This window comes from Mesoplodon densirostris, chromosome 1 (assembly GCF_025265405.1).
Source record: "Mesoplodon densirostris isolate mMesDen1 chromosome 1, mMesDen1 primary haplotype, whole genome shotgun sequence".
NCBI classification, from domain to species: domain Eukaryota; kingdom Metazoa; phylum Chordata; class Mammalia; order Artiodactyla; family Ziphiidae; genus Mesoplodon; species Mesoplodon densirostris.
Window position 1 is genome coordinate 6,719,105 of NC_082661.1, and position 18,555 is coordinate 6,737,659.

General features: G+C 40.7%; 1 protein-coding gene across 5 annotated transcripts in view; it reads left to right on the forward strand.

The window, feature by feature from the left end:
• The window catches only part of DHX32 (DEAH-box helicase 32 (putative)), a 54,500-nt gene that overhangs the window by 4,160 nt on the left and 31,785 nt on the right, over window positions 1-18,555 (forward strand). For 2 of the 5 annotated variants that reach the window (XM_060098412.1, XM_060098417.1), the window contains exon 2: window positions 10,557-11,065. In XM_060098412.1, coding sequence (XP_059954395.1) covers window positions 10,784-11,065 — 282 coding nt within the window. In that variant the 5' untranslated portion in view covers window positions 10,557-10,783. Of the gene's footprint in view, window positions 1-4,978; window positions 5,069-5,261; window positions 5,356-10,556; window positions 11,066-18,555 lie in introns of all 5 variants that reach the window. The other 3 variants (XM_060098414.1, XM_060098413.1, XM_060098415.1) reach the window with 3 other exon arrangements.

Here is an 18,555-nt window from a genome sequence, read left to right on the forward strand (position 1 = left end):
GACATGATCAGTTCTGCATTTGAAGGAGATCACTGGCAGCCTGTGAATGACATTGATGGAGAGCCAAAATTACGTGCAGAAAACAATTGGAGATTTTGCAGTAATCCCGTGAAAAAATGTTAACCTACTAAGGCGGTGTTGGTGGGAATCAGGAGGAGGGACGGCTGAGAGAGGCGGTGTTGGTGTGGGGAGGGGTGAAGGTAAGGGAGAAGCCAGGGCCGTCTCCCCGCGGGGGGGCGGGGGGGCGCGGGGATCATTCTGTCAGTTGTTGAATCTGGAACAGGAAAGAAGGAAGGACATCTTTTTCTTTCTCAGGAGTGTAAGAAATGGGGCAGATGATGGCTCATTTCTGAACATTAACACTGAAATTGCCTGTCATCTGAGTTGGGGTGTCCCATAAGTAGTAGTTGGGCATGTGTGTCTGGAACTGTAGAAAGACGTCTGGGATGAAGATAGAAATTTGGATGAAGCATTCAGTAACTGAAGTTAAAATGTGATGAGGTTCCCCAGGGAGATGGTGTGGAACGAGACGAGGGTCAAGGATAGAACTCTGGGGTACACGGATATCTTATATGCGGAGCAGGGTGCGGTGGAAGAACACAAGGAGACTAAAGAGGAGGGACCAGAAAAGTGAGCTGAAAATCTGGAAAGGTTAATAAAACAGAATCCCTGTTAGAGGGCTCATGTACCAGCACTCCCTGAAATGATTACACTGGGCTGGCCAGAAAGTGCATTCGAATTTTTCCATAGCACCTATGGGAAACCCCGAACGAACTTTCTGGCCAGCCCAGGGCTTCCCTCCACCTGCCACAGAGCACACAACACAGTTTATCAGTTTATTATTGCTTTGTTAAAGGTGATGCAAAACGGCTACCCATTGCTTTGTTCGCAAAGAACAAAACTTCCTGGTATTTGTGGTTTTTTCATGATCTCCATTTAGAGCAAAATGTAACTCCAGGAGGTATGATAATGCCTCCAGCAAATACTGTCTTTAAAAAAAATGGGTCAAAGTTGGCTTCGTGTGCGGTGGAGGTCCAATAAATACGCTGACTTCCCCGGGGAGGCCGGCAGTAACCTATTCTTTAGATTTCAGCTGTGATTGGCTCCCACCCATTTGCTCAGATACCTAACTTGACTGCATACATGAGCCACATTAGTATTTTAGCATACTTCACTAACTCTGCTTTTACTCAAATGTTAGTTTTTAGAATATTATTCAGTTAAAAAAATCACCAAAGTAATATTGAAAAGCACTGAGTGACCCAGCCATTTGAAAGTCTAACCAAACCCTTGATTTACAAACTTACATGTGGGGAGTAATATGTTATTATGATACATAAGCATTGCTTGAGCTTGGGAAATGTTTCTGTAGATGCAAACCACCAGCAGAATGTAGGATTATTTAACAAATTCATTGTGCAGCATTGGTTATTCAAGCTGTATTTGGTATGAGCCAATATTGAGTTAAAAGTGAATCATTTTTCATTTGAGTATTTTTAAGTAGCTGATTAATTTGATTTACTTAAAGTCAAGACAAAGTCAACTTTAGGAGTCTAGAAATAAGGTTTTTAAAATAAGTTCTGAATTTTTACCTTACCTTGTTCAAGAAAGGTTTTTTTGTTTTGTTTTTTTTTATTAGTTTCTGCTTTATAACAAAGTGAATCAGTTATACATATACATCTGTTCCCATATCCCTTCCCTCTTGCATCTCCCTCCCTCCCACCCTCCCTATCCCACCCCTCCAGGCGGTCACAATCAAGAAAGGTTTTAAGTAGTTACTAGAAGCCAGTAGGATGTGCTTTTGGGGAGCTCTGAGCCAATTAAAACAAAGGAAAGCAAAGGCGTAAAATCTTCTGAAAATCCCCATAACGTTAAGTCCATTGTTTAAATTAAAATATAACACGCCTAGGAAATAAAGTTTACATATTAGGTATTTGACTGTAACTTCATGTGAGTGATTACAACTATGTTTTTCTTCCCATAAAAGAACTGCACATTATTTGTTTTACGGTACTTTTTCCAGACCACCCTGCCTGACATCTCCCATACTATCAAGTATTTCTTCCCCCCACAGTGCTGCAGTGGGAGCCCACATTCTTTAACGCAGTCAGGAAGCAGTGTGGTACGATGTCGTTAAGCACACACTGTACACGTACCTGGGGTGAAGCTGAGATCAGACTGCAGGACTTCAGCACCTGCTCCACCACAGATGAGCACCTCAAAGCTGAATAAATTAACTAAGCTTCTGAAGGCTTAAATTCCCTCATTTGAAAAAATGGAAATAATAAAGTAAACCCTCATGGGGTCCTTAAGAGTTTAAATGAAGTAATCCATATAAAGTGCTTAAGTACTTATAGCATCTGGCACCCAGTAAGCACTCTATAAAGGCTAATTGGTAGAATTATCATCATTATTGTTATCATTAGTACTAGTCCAACTTCAGTGGTTGTATAGAACCTGTCTTTTCAAAGTGTGGTCTGCAGACCGGTGCCAGTCCACAGACGGTTACTGGTTTGCAATGAGATTAGGAGCTGGCAGCAGCATGTAAATAGACTGTGGCACTAATCATACTGTTTATTTCAGTTTAACAGCAAGACTTCTTCAGTGAAGGAAGCAGTGAGTTAATTTACATTCTGGTTTAAGCTCCTTATCTTGCCGCAAACAAGCACTTTGAATAGAATTGGCATGGAATATGGGACTAATGATCCCATTCTCCAAAAAAAAAGAATAGCCCTTTATCCTGAAGAGTTATGATTCACTTGTAATGCCTCATTAACCTTCTTTCTTCCAGACATTATAATCGTGGTTCACAAGTATATCGTTTATTATTTCAGATAATAGTTATTGATCACATAATCTGTGCAAAGCCCTATATACTGTAGACTTCGCAAGAATGGCTCCTAAACGGATCTTGACCTTAGGAAGTCTATCATAAACCTAGAGCTAGAGGACACAAAGCGAAAACCTGAGTAAATGTGTTGAGTACGTGTGGTGAGTGTTTGTGTTAGTGTTACAGCTTCATTCCAAAGGTTCCACATGGGCAGATGTCTCGTTTTGCTGAGCTGCTCCTGTAAAAGGACAGAATTAATACCTTTATTTTTTCAGCATTTGTACTCTCATAATGGAGATCAGGGTTTACTTTATTAAGGTTGTGTTTTTCCTGGGAGATTCAGAAATCTGCAACACTAGGGAATATCTTAGTTTTTAAATATAACTGACAAAAGTATAACTTTTTGATATTAGTATTATAGAATATTCATCCTTAGGTTCTAGGATTTTTAAGATATTACTGATTGTCTATTTGATCCTGTTTGCAAACATTTGAATAATAAATAATTTCCTGTTCTGCAGAATATGAAGAGACATTAAATAGATATTAAATTACTTTAAAACTTTCAATAAAAATTAGCACAGATTCTTCAAGAAAAATGCATTGGTAAATAGTGTCAAAACAAATTTGGGAGTCATATTAAAAGAATAATTTTTTAAAAGGCAAAGTCTGTGTGTGTGTAGGTAAAGAACCCTTTCCCCAAACAATGGAGATGAAAAAGGATTGGCTGTGACTTAGATCATAGAAGAGACCTATTTTCCCAGACCTAAGTGAAAATAATTATAAACACTCAAAGTCAAGAAATGTTACTTAGTTTTTAATAATTCTTATAATTTTTCACATGAAAATGGTTCATTGGTTTCTCTTACTGCCCTATTTGGTAAGCTTGCTCATAACCCCACTATCTGTTCTATTCTGCCATTTACATTCAACTGTCACCAACTCTCCTAGAACTTGATCTCAATAATAACTTTAAGAAAATTGAAGGTAGGTGTTAGAAAAATTATAGATAATATTTAGACAATTGAGTAATACATTAGATTTTGGAAAATTGTAAAGAAAAGCAAAAAGAGTAAAAAAAATAAAAATTTTGATCAAGAAATGACTCGGTGAGTTAGACCCATGGCACTTAAAATAAAACATGGTCTCTTTACCATAGCATATGAAGTCTTTTGTGATGTGGCCCTTGTCTCATCTATGAACTTACCTGTCCCAGGGTCTTTTTATTTTTCCTGTTCTATACCTGCCATTTTTCCTTCTTTTACTTACTTGACTATAAGATTAAGAGTCTTTGTTCCACACCTCACCTTCATCCTCAGCTAGACTGTAAGCCCCGTGAGGACAGGACCCAGCCCTGCCTGTTCACATGTGTCACCCGCATGTTCACAGGGCAGGTACTTAGTAGGCACTCAAGTATTGGTTGAATAAGAAAATGGAAGCCATGAAAATAGAGGCATTGAAGATGAGAAAACTTGAGAATAGAGAAAACTTAAGTCTTAATTAGATTAAGAATAATAGCTGTAGTAAAATACAATCAGGTGTTACTCTTCAAAACATAAAACCCCCAAAGAACAGAAAGTGATTGGTTATCTACTCAGCCTCTAATTGCTAACCGAGTACCCACTGTATTTGGGTTCAGACTCTGGAAATTGCCAAAGAAGATATAGCTCAATAATTGTTCAAGTAGAGAGACTGAAAACTGGGGGAAAGAGAGTAAGTAGTACAGATAGTTCAGTAGTTCCCTAATACTTAGGGATGTTGCCTCCTCATACTGGTTATTTACAAGTGGCCCGAAAGATCAGGGGTCTGCTGGAGCAAGCGTGACAACGCTGTTATGTGAATCTCAGTGCAGCTCTGTGATTTTCCACACAATTCCTCTTCTCAAGTCGCCAAGAAAGAAACAGCTTTAATAACTGTTGCAAAAGGAGCTAATCTGTGGTTTGGGTCTGTGGTTCAAGGGAAGACTCAAGAGCTTGCACAAATATTTCAGTTGATGCTTGTGGTGATTCACCAAAATTTCAGGCCATATGCTTTAAAAACAGCAGGGGTCTATTCTGTATCATTAACGAAAGGGGACAGAAAAGTTACCGAAATCCAGAAACATAGTGAGTTCCTGACAGAAGTGTTTCAACTCTGTTCATTCGGCAGTAGCAAGCTAACTGGAACTTTGAGGAGAGTGAACTAATGAAAGTGCAAATCTGTGCACGAGAGATTGCGGTGGAGAGACTGGGGAGAAAGGTAGGTGGTCACGGGCGTCTGGGGATGAAAGACGAGGGAGATGGAAGGAGCAGAATCCCGAATTTTGGAGGACTTGGTCACTGACTGAATAGAGGGCCACCTGGAAAGTCGAACAACAGTATCCCTGACGTGCTAATAACATCATTCACTCGTTCATTCGACAAATATTTATTGAATGCTTCCTATGTGTCAGCTCTGCTGTCGACGTGGGGAGCGATATAGACCCATCCCTGACTCAGGGTGCTTGCAGTCTGGTGGAGGACACGAACAATCAACAAAATAAAGAGGTAAAATAATGCAGGTTAAGAAGCTAGGAAGTGGGTTTGGGGTGCGGGGATGTGGGTAGACGTTCAGACAGGGCAGCCAGGGGGCAGGGAAGCCCTCCCAGAGTTGACATTTGATGAAGATCTTTGGGAAGTAAGGGAACCGGCCATTTGGATATCTGAGGAAAGGACGTTTCAGAAGGAGAGAAGAGCAGGTGTGAAGTCCCTGAGGCAGGCATGTGCCGTGTGTTGGAGGAAGACTGAGGGGCCACGTGGGTAGAGAAGAGTGAGCAAGGGAGGGAGCCGGTGGAAACGAGAGCAGACAGGTGATGGCTCTAGGTCCCACAGGACTTGTAGACCCTGCTAAGGATTGTGGCTTTTCCTTGGAGTAAGATGAAATGGGAAGCCATTCGAAACTTTTGAGCCCAGGAGATGTGAGCTGACTTTAACAGGATCACTTTGACTCCAAGAGACTAAGGGTGGAACCAGGACCAGTCAGGCGGCTATTGCAGTAATCCAGGGGAGAGGATGGTGGCTCAGACCAGCTGTTCACAGTAGAACTTATGGGGTTCTTGATGTATTTTGAAGGTAGAGCTGACATGCTCAGATGTATTAGTTTACTATTGCTCCTGTAACAAATTACCACAAATTTAGTGGTAATTTATTAACTTACGGTGCTTCGGTTAGAAGTCCATCACAGGATCTCATTGGGTTAAAGTCAAGGGGTCGGCAGGGCTGTGCTGCTTTCTAGACCCAGTAGGAGAGAATCCCAGCTTCTAGAGGTCACACACATCACGGCTCACGGCCCCTCCCTCCATCCTCAAAGCCAACACGTTGCATCTCCCTGACGCTTCCTCCATGGTCATATCTCCCTCTGACTATAGCTGAGAACGGCTCTCTGAGCTTCAGATCCTTATGATTAGCTTGGACCCTCCAGGATAATCTCCCTATCCCGAGGTCCTTAACTTAATCACATCTGCAGCCCTTTTTGTCAAGCAAAGTACATATTCACAAATCCCAGGGATTAGGACGTGCACATCTTTGGAGGCTGTTATTCTGCACATCCATTGAAGGACCAGATGTGGAATTTGAGACAAAGAAAAATGAAGAATAACTTCAAAATTTTTGGTCTGAGCAATTAAAAGGAAGAAGATGAGAAGACCAGTAATTTGTTACAGGAGCAATAGTAAGGTTTATGGCTTTGGGGCAAATATCAGAGCTCCGTTTTGGATACATAAAGTTTGAAATGCCTGTTAAATATCCAAGTTGGAGATGACACGTAGGTAGCTGGATACGTGAGACCTGAAGTTTAGAAGAGAGGATTGACAGGATGTATAAATGGGAGTCCTCCACATATCATGGCATTAAAGCCATGAGACAGGATGAGACCATGCGGGCCCTATTATAGAGAAAAAAGGGAAGGGGTCCAGAGACTAAGTGTTGGGAAATCTCCAGATCTCTGCGATTGCTAAAATGGTACATTTGAGAGTTTGGTGGGTCTGAAGAACACACTTATATTAAATTGAACATGGAGAGAAATACTGAAGAGGAGCATTGAACAGTGAAACAGTCATTCAGGACAAATTTCACAATCTTGTTTCACTTGGTCCCTTGCACACTTTATCCTTCGTTGTCTATGCACTACATTTACACTTCTAGCATTACTGGACCAGAGCCAGAATATCAGTGGCTAACACATAGCTTCATCTTACATCAACGTCTGATTCTTTTCTTGGTGAGGTGGTTTCGTGTTATACTAGATGTGTACTGTTTTCATAAATACTCACTGAAGAGTTGTAATAGACGCCCTTCAGAGGGCGGTCTTTGACAGGTGGTGTCATCTACAGCCTCAGGTAGCATAGCTTTGAAAAGGAGCAAATGCCGACCTTTCAGATTTAAAATTCTTGTAGTAGAATATGTTGTTTTTACTGATAACAGTTTTTATTAATTTTTATTTTGAGTGGCATGTAGCCTACCGTATTACGTGTTTTCCTTTATTTAGGTTAGTACTATTTAATTTGCCAAAGGCCAAGATACGGATCTTTTGTATGTATTTAATTACATCTAGGAGAAAATCATTGACATGACTGATGCCAGTGGCTGGATAAACGAGGAGAGGTCTGTCATGGGAGTCGGGTGGGCTCAAAACTCAGCCACTTCCCCCCTCCAAATCTGGAACTCAGTCTATATCGCCGTAAAAAGGTCCCAAGAGAACTGGAAATAGAGGTCACAAACTTCATAGCTTTACCCTTCAGACTCATTGGATTCAGCATAGAGCCCTTTGTGGACTCAACCATTACAAGTACTTCTGTCAAACAAGCCTAACTGGTTTCTAAATGCCAAGTAGGAGAGCAGGTTAGAGAAGCAGAGAATGGCCTCACCAGGTAAATGAGCTGACCACAGTGTGACGTGGGTACTGAATCCCCAGAGAAAGGAGGACTCTGGGGCCGCAGTTTGGCCTTTGACCCCTGTCACTTCAGGGAAATCTGAAATCATCATTGTGTTATAGGAACCAATGTATTGGTGATGTTGAGTTGTGAAAAAAGCGTTGAATTCTGAGTATACTCTGTTTAGTAGGCAGAAGTCTGGTTATCTGTTGCTGGAACTTGGTAGCTTATAACAGTGACCATGTACCCTTCCCGTGGTTCTTTGGGTTGACTTGGCTGCTTCTGCTGGGTGTCCTGTTGGCTGGGCCTGTGGTCATCTGGAGGCTTCACTGCGCTAGAGCATCTTCCACGGTTCACGCACATGATTGGCGGTCTGTGCTTTCTGAAAACAGACGCCAAGCTTTGGTTTCTTCCCAGTGGCCTCTCCCTGTTCCTTGGGCATCTCACAGAATGACAGCTGGCTCCAAGGGGGAGTGTTTCAAGCATGTGAATGCCTTGGAAGTAGCTGATCATCACTTCACTGCATTCTTGTAGTCATAGTGAGTCACATGGCCAGCTCAGACTCAAGGGGAAAGGAAGTAGGCTCCACCTCTCCATGGGAGCAGTGGCAGAGAATCTGTGGTCATCTTTTAATCACCATTACAGAGAAGTGGGTGATGTATCTGTACACACTGTATGTGTTAAGAAGGGGCTAGGTGAGCCTTAGATCTCTAGAAAGATGACTATTCAGAAAATGTGACTCTTCCCCGAGGATTCAAAGTGGTAAATACTTTATAAGATTTTACTTTAATTACAAGATTATTACACTTTTAGGGAGTGCTGTAAAATTAAGAGAAACATTTCAAGGACACATATTTGGTAAAAAAATAATAGCTCTGCTTTTTTGTTTGTTTTTAAGTTAAAACAATTCAGAAATGGTACCTAAGGCAATCATTGGTCATTACAGTAATTTAATTTACATGTACGATGAGATCCCTTGGAAGGGATTCTAATCAGAACAAAACAAAAATTGAATATAACACTAAATGTTAACTTCTCTTAAGCAGTAGAATTTTCTGATTCTTGGATACCTTGTCAAAGTCAGCTTGGCCTGTGATCTCAGGCTATTGTGTTTTTGGAGCTTTTCTGTGGATGTGGTCTCAGCCACGGGGCAGTGAAGAATTGTAGAGTTAATCCATGTTGCATTTGTGTTATCACAACATTATAATTCCATTATAATTTTGAAACAATGGCTTTTAGAATGAATTTTGAAGAACTCTCCCTTCAAAGAGCTAAAACATCCCTTACCGGCTCTGGTTTCTCCCTCTTTTGGCCTATTTGTATGTGACTTTTTAAAAATTCTATCCCACTCTTCATCCTATCCCCAGAGTAAGTGGGTGTCCAGTGCCTAGTTTATTAATTTAAGCCCTGAATAGGTACTCAGCGAATGTTTCTTAAGTGATTGACCGTCTCCTTGGAGCCTGGCTTGACCAATGGAGGAGGTTTTTTTTTAATTACTTATGATTAGGAGCTAGCTGTTTGAGCCCACTAACTCTGACAATCCAAAGCAATAGTTCCGGGACTTCCCTGGTGGTCCAGTAGCTAAGACTTCTCACTCCCAATGCAGGGGGCCGAGGTTTGATCCCTGGTCAGGGAACTAGATCCCACACGCTGCAACTAAGAGTTCACACACCACAACTAAGAGTTCGCATCCCACAACTAAGAGTTCACACACCGCAACTAAAAAAAAAAGATCCCGCAACTAAAAAAGAAGATCCTGCATGCCGCAACTAAGACCCAGTGCAGCCAAATAAATTTAAAAAATAATAAATTTGAAAAAAATTTTAAAAAGGAAGTTAAAAAAATAAAGTGGTGTGTTATACATTTAAAAAAAAGCAATAGTTCCGATAAATGGGGTGCTGTTAAAAGAGTGATCTGAGTGACAAGATATCATGAAATGTATTTTATTATTTGTTCTTTTATACTCAAGTTTTTCTGTCTTTTTAGTTTTCCCTTGATTAATGTGAAAAGGTGCTTATTTCTAGCAGTACTGATTAGAGTTTTAAAAAATCACCAGTGATTGGAAAAGGACCCCTTACCTGACACGTAGGGAGTGTTACTAGTGTAAATTTTACCTTTTCTTAGGCAATTTTTCACTTCTTCATTTAAATTAAATGTATTTTATTACCTCTTGAATATGACATACTGGGCTCAAGACCCAGGAATCTCGAGAAATATGCTTGAGATTTCTGGTTTAATTAAGCAGACAAAGACCTCATTAACAAAAGCTAGCCATAGCCTCAGATGGAAAAAAAATAAGAAACTCACTCACTTGACTTTGTAAACTGGCACAAGCAAATGTAAAATGAAGTATTTTTTTTAATATTCTCCTTTAAACTAGAGGAGTTCTTAATACTAAATAAATAGTAGACTCTTGTAGCCAGTGTTGGAGAACACTCCCCAAGCCCTCACAATTTTCCCTTTTATAGGGCCTGGCATCTCTTTTGTAGTGGGATTAGTGACCACGTGATCGAGGCTCACACTCACAATGTCCCCCTGTTGCTTTCTATTCACTGTCAATCAAGATGCAGGGACCTGTGATAGAGGCAGATCAGGCAGGGAGCACCAGGTCCAGTGTGGGATTGTTTTCCGAACTGGCCAGGAAAAAACTGCAGCCAACCAGACTTTAAGAATTAACCTGTATTATTCCTGGCCTTTTAAACAGACAGCAGAAATAAAAGACAGTAACCAGTTAACAGGAAAAATCATGCTTTTGTTTTTGAATGAGTATGCTTTTTCTTTTGAACATCTTGTATGTATATGTACCTGATTTTCCTTCTTTTTTTTGTTTGTGTTTAGCGTGGTTTATTGACAATCATTTAACGTGCTGAAGAGTGCTGATGAGCCAGCATAGTAGCTAATGCAGCAAAGAAGAACAGATGCAGATTTGAGGAATTCAGCTTGCTAAAACCTTGAACTGAAGTCCTAGACATTGGGACATCTGAGTTTGTATATGTGCACTTTCAACTCTATTTGCAGTGGGTTATTGTAGGAGAATGCCAGCTGCTTAAGCTCACTTGGACAAGATGGAAGAAGAAGAACTGGAATGTCCAAACTCTTCCTCTGAAAAACGCTATTTTCCTGAATCCCTCGATTCCAGTGAGGGGGATGAGGAGGGGATTTTGGCCTGTGAGGATCTGGAACTTAACCCTTTTGATGGATTGCCATATTCATCACGTTATTATAAACTTCTGAAAGAAAGAGAAGATCTTCCAATATGGAAGGAAAAATACTCCTTTATGGAGAATCTGCTTCAAAGTCAAATTGTGATCGTTTCAGGAGATGCTAAATGTGGCAAGAGCTCTCAGGTGAGTAGCCACTACAAAAAAGCATTTACTTTGTATGTTGTACTTTTTTATTACTTAAATAATTACAGTGTCACAGCATAGTGTTCTGCTTTAATAATGATATTATCTAAACCAAAAAAACGAAAAAAAAAAGAGCATTAGCAATTCAGGCACAACAATTAAGTTACTTCCCTAAATTTCTTTATGAAAGCCAGCTGAATAAAAGTTAATACTTATGTGGATATTAATTGTGTTTATTTTACCACTGAATGTTCTTTAGAATAGCAGAAAAATCTATTCAATTATTTTGTTGTGCATATTATATTTTAAAAGATGTGATAGATGTTATTTGCCTGCCATAGGTTTTGGGATTAACTGCCATGTTTACATGTCCAGCAGTCTGATAATCAGGATGTGTGGATATGCTTATTGGTGAAGTTGGTTAAGTTACAGAAAGTCAAAAGCACAAGGAAATTCTTATTTTCCAGACTGTAAGAAATAACTGAGTGGCCAAATATGATCCAGGCCTAGAGCCACACACTTCAGGATCTAAAAAGGAGGAAAGAATTAGGATAGATAGCTAATGACTATTTACTGGCCAGTTTATTGTTGTCATATTTGAACTTGAAGTTTGATTTGAGTGAGATCTCTATTTTACTCTTAAATTGTAAAACAAACAATAAGTATTTTTATTATGAAATTCATTTGTAGGTTCTCATGATGTAAGAATTAGAGTAGACCACAGAGATAATCTGATAGAACCCCTCCATTTTTCAGATGATGAAACCCTGGCCCAGAGGGGTTTGATAATTTGTCTAACGAATGTCACATGACTTTCTGAGCTGGAATTCTAAGAACTCCTTCTACTATACTTTGCTGCTTTAAGGTTTTTATTACCTCTGGGGCTTACTTGTTCTAAATGGAACTTGAAGAGGGGTGAAATGGACAATAGGTTTTTTTTTCTTTAATCTTGTTTATAGCTGCCAATATCAAGGGTTTATTATGATTTTCTATTTGTTGTGATGAGTTGTTGCTACAATTAATGATTTAGTTTGTCATAAGAAGCTAATGATGAAAACTGAGGGAGTATAATTTTCCTGGTTTCTGTGGACAAGTGGCAAGTTAAAAATTATTTAGGGGCTTCCCTGGTGGCGCAGTGGTTAAGAATCCGCCTGCCAATGCAGGGGACACAGGTTCGAGCCCTGGTCTGGGAAGATCCCACATGCCACGGAGCAACTAAGCCCGTGTGCCACAACTACTGAGCCTGTGCTCTAGAGCCCGCGAGCCACAACTACTGAAGCCTGTGTGCCACAACTACTGAAGCCCGCGGGCCTAGAGCCCATGCTCTACAATGAAGAGTAGCCACCGCTCGCCACAACTAGAGAAAGCCCGCGCACAGCAACGAAGACCCAACGCAGCCAAAAAAAAAAAAAAAAAAGAAAGTTTTTATTTTGCAATAATTTCAGACTTACAAAAAGTTGCAAAAATAGTACAAAGATTTTCCACATATAGTTCACCCAGATTCCACCAAAGTTAACATTTTACCACACGTGCTTTATCATTCTCTCTCCATACACACACACAGATTTTTATTCTGAACATTTTAAGAGTCAGTTGATGATATGATATCCTTTACCTCCAAATACTTCAGCAGTATCTACTAAAACAGGGCTAGCCACAATATAATTACCAAAATCTAACTTATAACATTCAAATTTCATCAGTTTGCCCACTAAGGACCTTTGTAATTAAAAAAAAAAAATTCTAGCCCAGAATCCAATCCAAAGTTACATTGCATTTCCTTGTCATTTCTCCTTAATCACTTTGATCTGAAGCAGCTTCTCAGTCTTTCCTTGTCCTTCACGACCGCAACTTTTTTTTTTGTTTGTTTGTTTTTTTTTTTTTTTTTTTTTGCGATACGCGGGCCTCTCACCGCTGTGGCCTCTCCTGTTGCGGAGCACAGGCTCCGTACGCGCAGGCCCAGCGGCCATGGCTCACGGGCCCAGCCGCTCTGCGGCATGTGGGATCTTCCCGGACCGGGGCACGAACCCGTGTCCACTGCATCAGCAGGCGGACTCTCAACCACTGCGCCACCAGGGAAGCCCGACCGCAACATTTTTGAAGAGTACACGTTAGGTATTTTGTACAACATCCCTCAGTTTGAATCTGTCTGGTGTTTCCTCTGGATTAGATTCCAATTTTGCGTTTGTGGCAGGAAGAGCACTGAAGTGCTATGTGTCCTCCTCAGGACATCGTAGCAGGAGACAGAAGATTTTTCCCATGACTGGTGATGTTAAATTTGATAACTTGATAAGGTGGTGACTGTCTTGACCTCTATCGTCAAGTTACAATTCCCCCATCATTTAAGAGATATGGGGAGATACTTGGAGACTATGTAGAGTCTGCTTCTTGTCCTGCCTCCAGCTACTAATTTTAGCCTCCTTGGATGATTCTTACCTTTGACGTTATTACACGGTAGTAACCAAATGGTGATTTTTCTATTTCTGAAATTCCTTCTATTAATACATTTAATATTTGGAATTCTTCTGTAAAACTGAGCTTTTTCTTCTTTCTTATTGATTTATTCATTTATTTATGTCAGTGTGGACTCATGAATTCTTATTTTATTCTGTAGGTGATAATTCATTACTAAGCCCATTTATTTTGTTGCTCAAATCGTCCCCAATGTGGCCTATGGGAACCCCTTCAGGATGCCTTCTGTGTTCTTTTGACATCATTCTCTGAGCATTTCTTTGCTTTCTGGCCCAGTAAGATGTTATAGGCTCATCTAGTATGTTCCCTGCTCCAGTCTTGGAAACAGCCATTTTTCTCAAGGAGCCCTGGTGGTTCCTTTTAGTGGGGAATTGTATTAAAAACCAGGAGATGGGTGCTAAGTGCCCGTTGGCCATTGACTTGTCATTGCTTCTAGGTCCTCCTGCTTCTCCTTCTATCTCTCTAGCTCTTTCAATTTCTGTCTTTCTCTGTTTCTCTCTATTTCTCTGTATTTCTTTCTCTATGTATATTTCTGTTTTATCTGTATTTCTGTCTCTCTATTCTTAAAAACCATGGGTTCCTACTGATGCCTCTGATTCCAGTTCAGCTGTACAGCGTTCATTCTAGCCTTCCCCACTTCCATATTTGTAACTCCCTTCTCTAACTATGAGAAACTTAGCACTCATTATTTATAATATCTTTACTTGTTCAATCTTAGAATGCTCAAAATTTAGTTTCAGAATTGCTAACCCACACTATTTAAAAAAAAATTTTTTTAATATATACTTCTTGAGTTTTCTTTTAGAATTTGTGATCTTAAAGGGCAAGAATTGTTATCATGTAATATGTTATGTTAATACCTAGCAATGGTTTCTCTTGTCATCTCTAACTTCTTGATCATTTTAATAAAACATGCTTGTTTCTGCTAAGTGTGAAGGCAGTATGTATCTTCAGGGTAGGAGAAATCAAATTCTAAACCAATTTAAATAATGGGAGCATCAGTTGTTTTCTTAATTCTGGAAACAACTTGGTTATTTTTTAAAGAGCTTCTAAGACTGTTTTCTTTTTCCTCAGCATTTTCAACCTTTCAAAGAAAAGTCTGTCTTTAGACCCAGGCCTTCCAAAGAGGACCACAAGTGTTTTGCTGGATCCTAAAAATTCCACCTCTCTTTAGTGCAGATGGTATGGAGGCTATTTTGTGACTGCCCTCTGGAAAAGAGGACAACTTTTCATACATTTATAGAGCCTTTTCTTGTTACCTTTTTTGGGGCAGATTTATGAAAAAGCCTAAAAGAGAATGAAATATTTTTAGAACCATCTATTTACTTACTTGTCCTGAAATTTCCCCTGAAATGGTTGGGTTAGTGAGCTGAATAAGCATGACGTACCTGAGCTTTAGCCTAAATTAAGAAGCTGGATGGTATAGAACAACTCCACCTTATTAGCTGAGTAACTTACCCCGCATTTTCTGCTGGCAGAGTCTACCTGTGTTCACTGAAGAGGTATACAAATTATGGTATCCAGGGACATGTGACATTTAATGCATAAGGGGACCCACTCCTCAGGAATGAGTTCTGACATTCTGGTTCACATGGGGCAGCTTAGTGTGCCTTGCAGGAATGTTGCTGTAGAGATTCATGCCTTTGGGTGAATTGCTGGTCCTTATGGTTCCTTTCAACTTTGGATTTCATGATTCTGGTACTTAAATAAAAGTGAGTGATTGGGACCTTGGCACAGCTGCACTCTGGGTGGCCCAGAAGAGGAATCAGTCACCATGGGCAGGCTGGGGACCTAAAACAAGGGCTTGAGGGCCTTTGGGACTAGAATTTGTTTAACTTTAGTAGCGTTGTGTCTCACAGATGACTTTTGTCTCGCGTCCTTTACTCATACATCCACTAGAGGAGGGGACGCAGTCTCTAGCCGTGGACGGAGGGGCAGGAGGTTCCACACCAGTGTGACTCATGTGGCTGTCCTCCTGCTGTGGTGGCAGCAGTGAGACTGCTCTGCTGCCCTCCTGGTTCTGATCTGGATCAGGACCAGCCGAGGATCCTGGGCCCCAGCCTCCCAGAGTCTAGCAGCCCAGCCTCCTGCCTGTTGCCCAGGGTGGGGATGGAGCGTCTTGGCTTCGCGTTCCGAATCTGTACAATTTGCAGAGCTCCAGTTACGAAGTCAAGCTGGCGAAGCCTTGATGTAGATTAGGTTTTGGTTACTTGGAGGACCCCTCTTACCTACTCTCGTAGCGGCAGATGGGCCAGAGTCCCGGTGATTTGCTTTCAGGGAGGAGACAAGAGCCAGGAGCCAGTCACTCTTTGTCAGCGTCTGCGCTGATCCTGATTGTGCGACCCGGAGCCAGCTTCACCGCTCAGGCTTTAGCACGTGTGGCACGTCACACAGTCCAGAAAACGTAAAACTGGATTGAGAGAATGTGAAAAAGTTGTTGGATGAGTTCAGAATGAAAATATTTGAAGTTGTGATTTCTAGTAGGGAAATTTTCTAGACCAAATATACAAATGTGGGTGTTATCTATTGCTGAAAGGCCCAGGTAAATTTGTAAATAGGTTTGTTTTTTTCAGTTATAGAAGAACAGTTTTCTGTTTTGTTCACCAAGTTGCACACCTTTTGCTAAGTACTAAAGTATGTTCTAGATGCCAGGGAGGAGAGAGGGGGCATATCTTCCAAAGAGAAACTATAGTGAGAGACATGAAATCTCAAGGTACATAATGCATTGGTGAGAAGGGTAAGGTACTGTTGGGACAAAGAAAAAGCCACTCCCAGAGGAGAATCAGAATCAGGGCGCGGAATGGTACGGTATTTGCTATAAGTGCAGAGAATACAAGAGTTCCCTGTGAAGCTGTAATCTTAGTGCCCCTTGAAATTATGAAATGTTCACATTTCTGGCATTTGCTGAATCATAATTTTTTTCAGCCGATACTTTGAGTTTGTTAAGGCATCCAACTTCACAGTGTGCCTTAGCTTGCTTAGAGTGATTCGGAAGGTATGCTAAAGCACAGAAGTTGTTATAATTAGGAGAGATGATTTCATACGTCTCTCCTTTTTGTTCAGAGACGACCCTTTCAGTTTGCATTTGCATCAATTACTGTCGTCATCCATGTGTGACTTACTGAAAGGGGCAATACGTCGTACGCAGTCAGAGCTGCACGGGGTGGATGCTCTGCCAATTAGTTGTGACTTGTGCTCAACTTTCAGCTTGGCTGTGTCAGCAGACATCCCTACATTAAGCCCAACATGCATGTGTTCAGTCTTTCGCTGGTTATTTGAACTGATGTTTAGAAGAGCTGTCCCATTTCTGAATTATCTTCTTTGCCTCGTAGGTGAAATAATTTGCTCTATTGTGGAGGAGGGCAAAAAGAACAGTGAGGACTGTTGGATTGTTTATATTTATTGCACTGCCAGGCCTACATGATGTTTATAACATTATAAACATACTGTAATAGTCTAATCTTGCAGAATTTGTTTATGTGAGTAAATAGAAATAAGTGAAATGCACTCAGAAAACAAAATCGGAACCTTGGGAACGTGGCCCATAATCATCTGAATCATGTAGAATTCTAGAGTTTGAAAGCAGCTATCCTGGATCTTAGAATAATAACCAGACTGAGTATATCCAGGTGTTTTAGTGAAACTGGATGGTGTCATTTCAGCAGCAATTCTAGCTGTGTAAAATAGTGCCTGCTGTCATCGTAGTGCCGTCCCCTGACATTGCTGTTAGGCTAGAAAGAGTAGTAAAAAGTGTTGACTGTTGGGAACCTGATGGCTCCTATTACTACCTTTGTATAAAGATGCTCGGAAGCAGCCATGGCCTGGCGGAAATTATGCTAGTTGAGAAATTGGAAGCTTTGGATAGGTTCTGGCTGTGCTGTTTACTGGCAGGGTGACTGGGGCAAGTAACCCTTCTGAGACTTTCCTTGTGTGTAAAATGAGGCCGTGGCCTACATGCCTGCTATTCCTTTCAGCTCTGAAATTCTAGGACTTCTGTGTGTGTCTCTAGCTTTGGCCCCTCACTTAGGCTCCTGGCCTGTTTTGCAGTTGATCTCAGGCTGGCTACACCTAGATGTCCTCCCATCAAGATGACCTTAACCCTGACCACTTTCCCGGCTCTCCTGAAGGTTCTCTCCCTCCCCTTGAACACTTCGCTCCCCCCAGAAGCACTTTATGCTACTGTTTAGCTTCATTCATTCATTCTATTTTATTTTGCTTTTAAATTCTGGTTGTTAACGACGCCATTACCCTAGTATTTTAAGTCAGAGATCTTAAAATATTCGTTTCTTCTTATGCATAATGAGTCTGCTAGTGAGTACTGTCCATTCTTCCTTAGAAATAAATGTCCCTTGGTTTTATTACTTCTCTCCCATGTTAAGTCTTGAGTCTAAGCCTTTCTCTCCCTTCTTTTCAATTATTCTAATGTCTTCATCCATCCTTCCATCCAGATATTTATTATCCCTCTTATGTGTCAGGTCCTCTATTAAGTATTGGGGGAAATATGAACCACGCATGTCCACCTTAAGGATCTTCCACTCTAGTGGGGAGACAAAGATTCAAACAGTTTTAATATAATTTCTCACAAAAGTGTTACTTGAGGTCTCAGCTAAGGACCTAGATACGAAGGGAATAGGGAATCGGGTTAAAAAGTAACGATTTGACAAGGATAAAAACTAACTTCCTAGGGAATGAGGGAGATAGAAACTTTTATGTGAATTCCCAGTTAGGTGTGATTGTGAAGCAATTCAAGGTAGAATATATCGAATCATAGAATTTAAAAACATTTCTGGAAAATGTAAGAAATTAATCTGTTCATTTAACAAATATTTATTGAATAAACTTATTTAAGATTATTTGGTGACCAAGACAGATCTCTGTTCTCCCAGAGCTCATAGTCTAGTGGGGTGAACAGACCTGCACTGGAACAGACCAGCAACTGCAGGAAGTGTGGTCCATGGTCCATGCCATGGTTGTCAGGAAGTACGCTGTGGGGTCTCCTTCCTGGTGGGGGTTGGGGG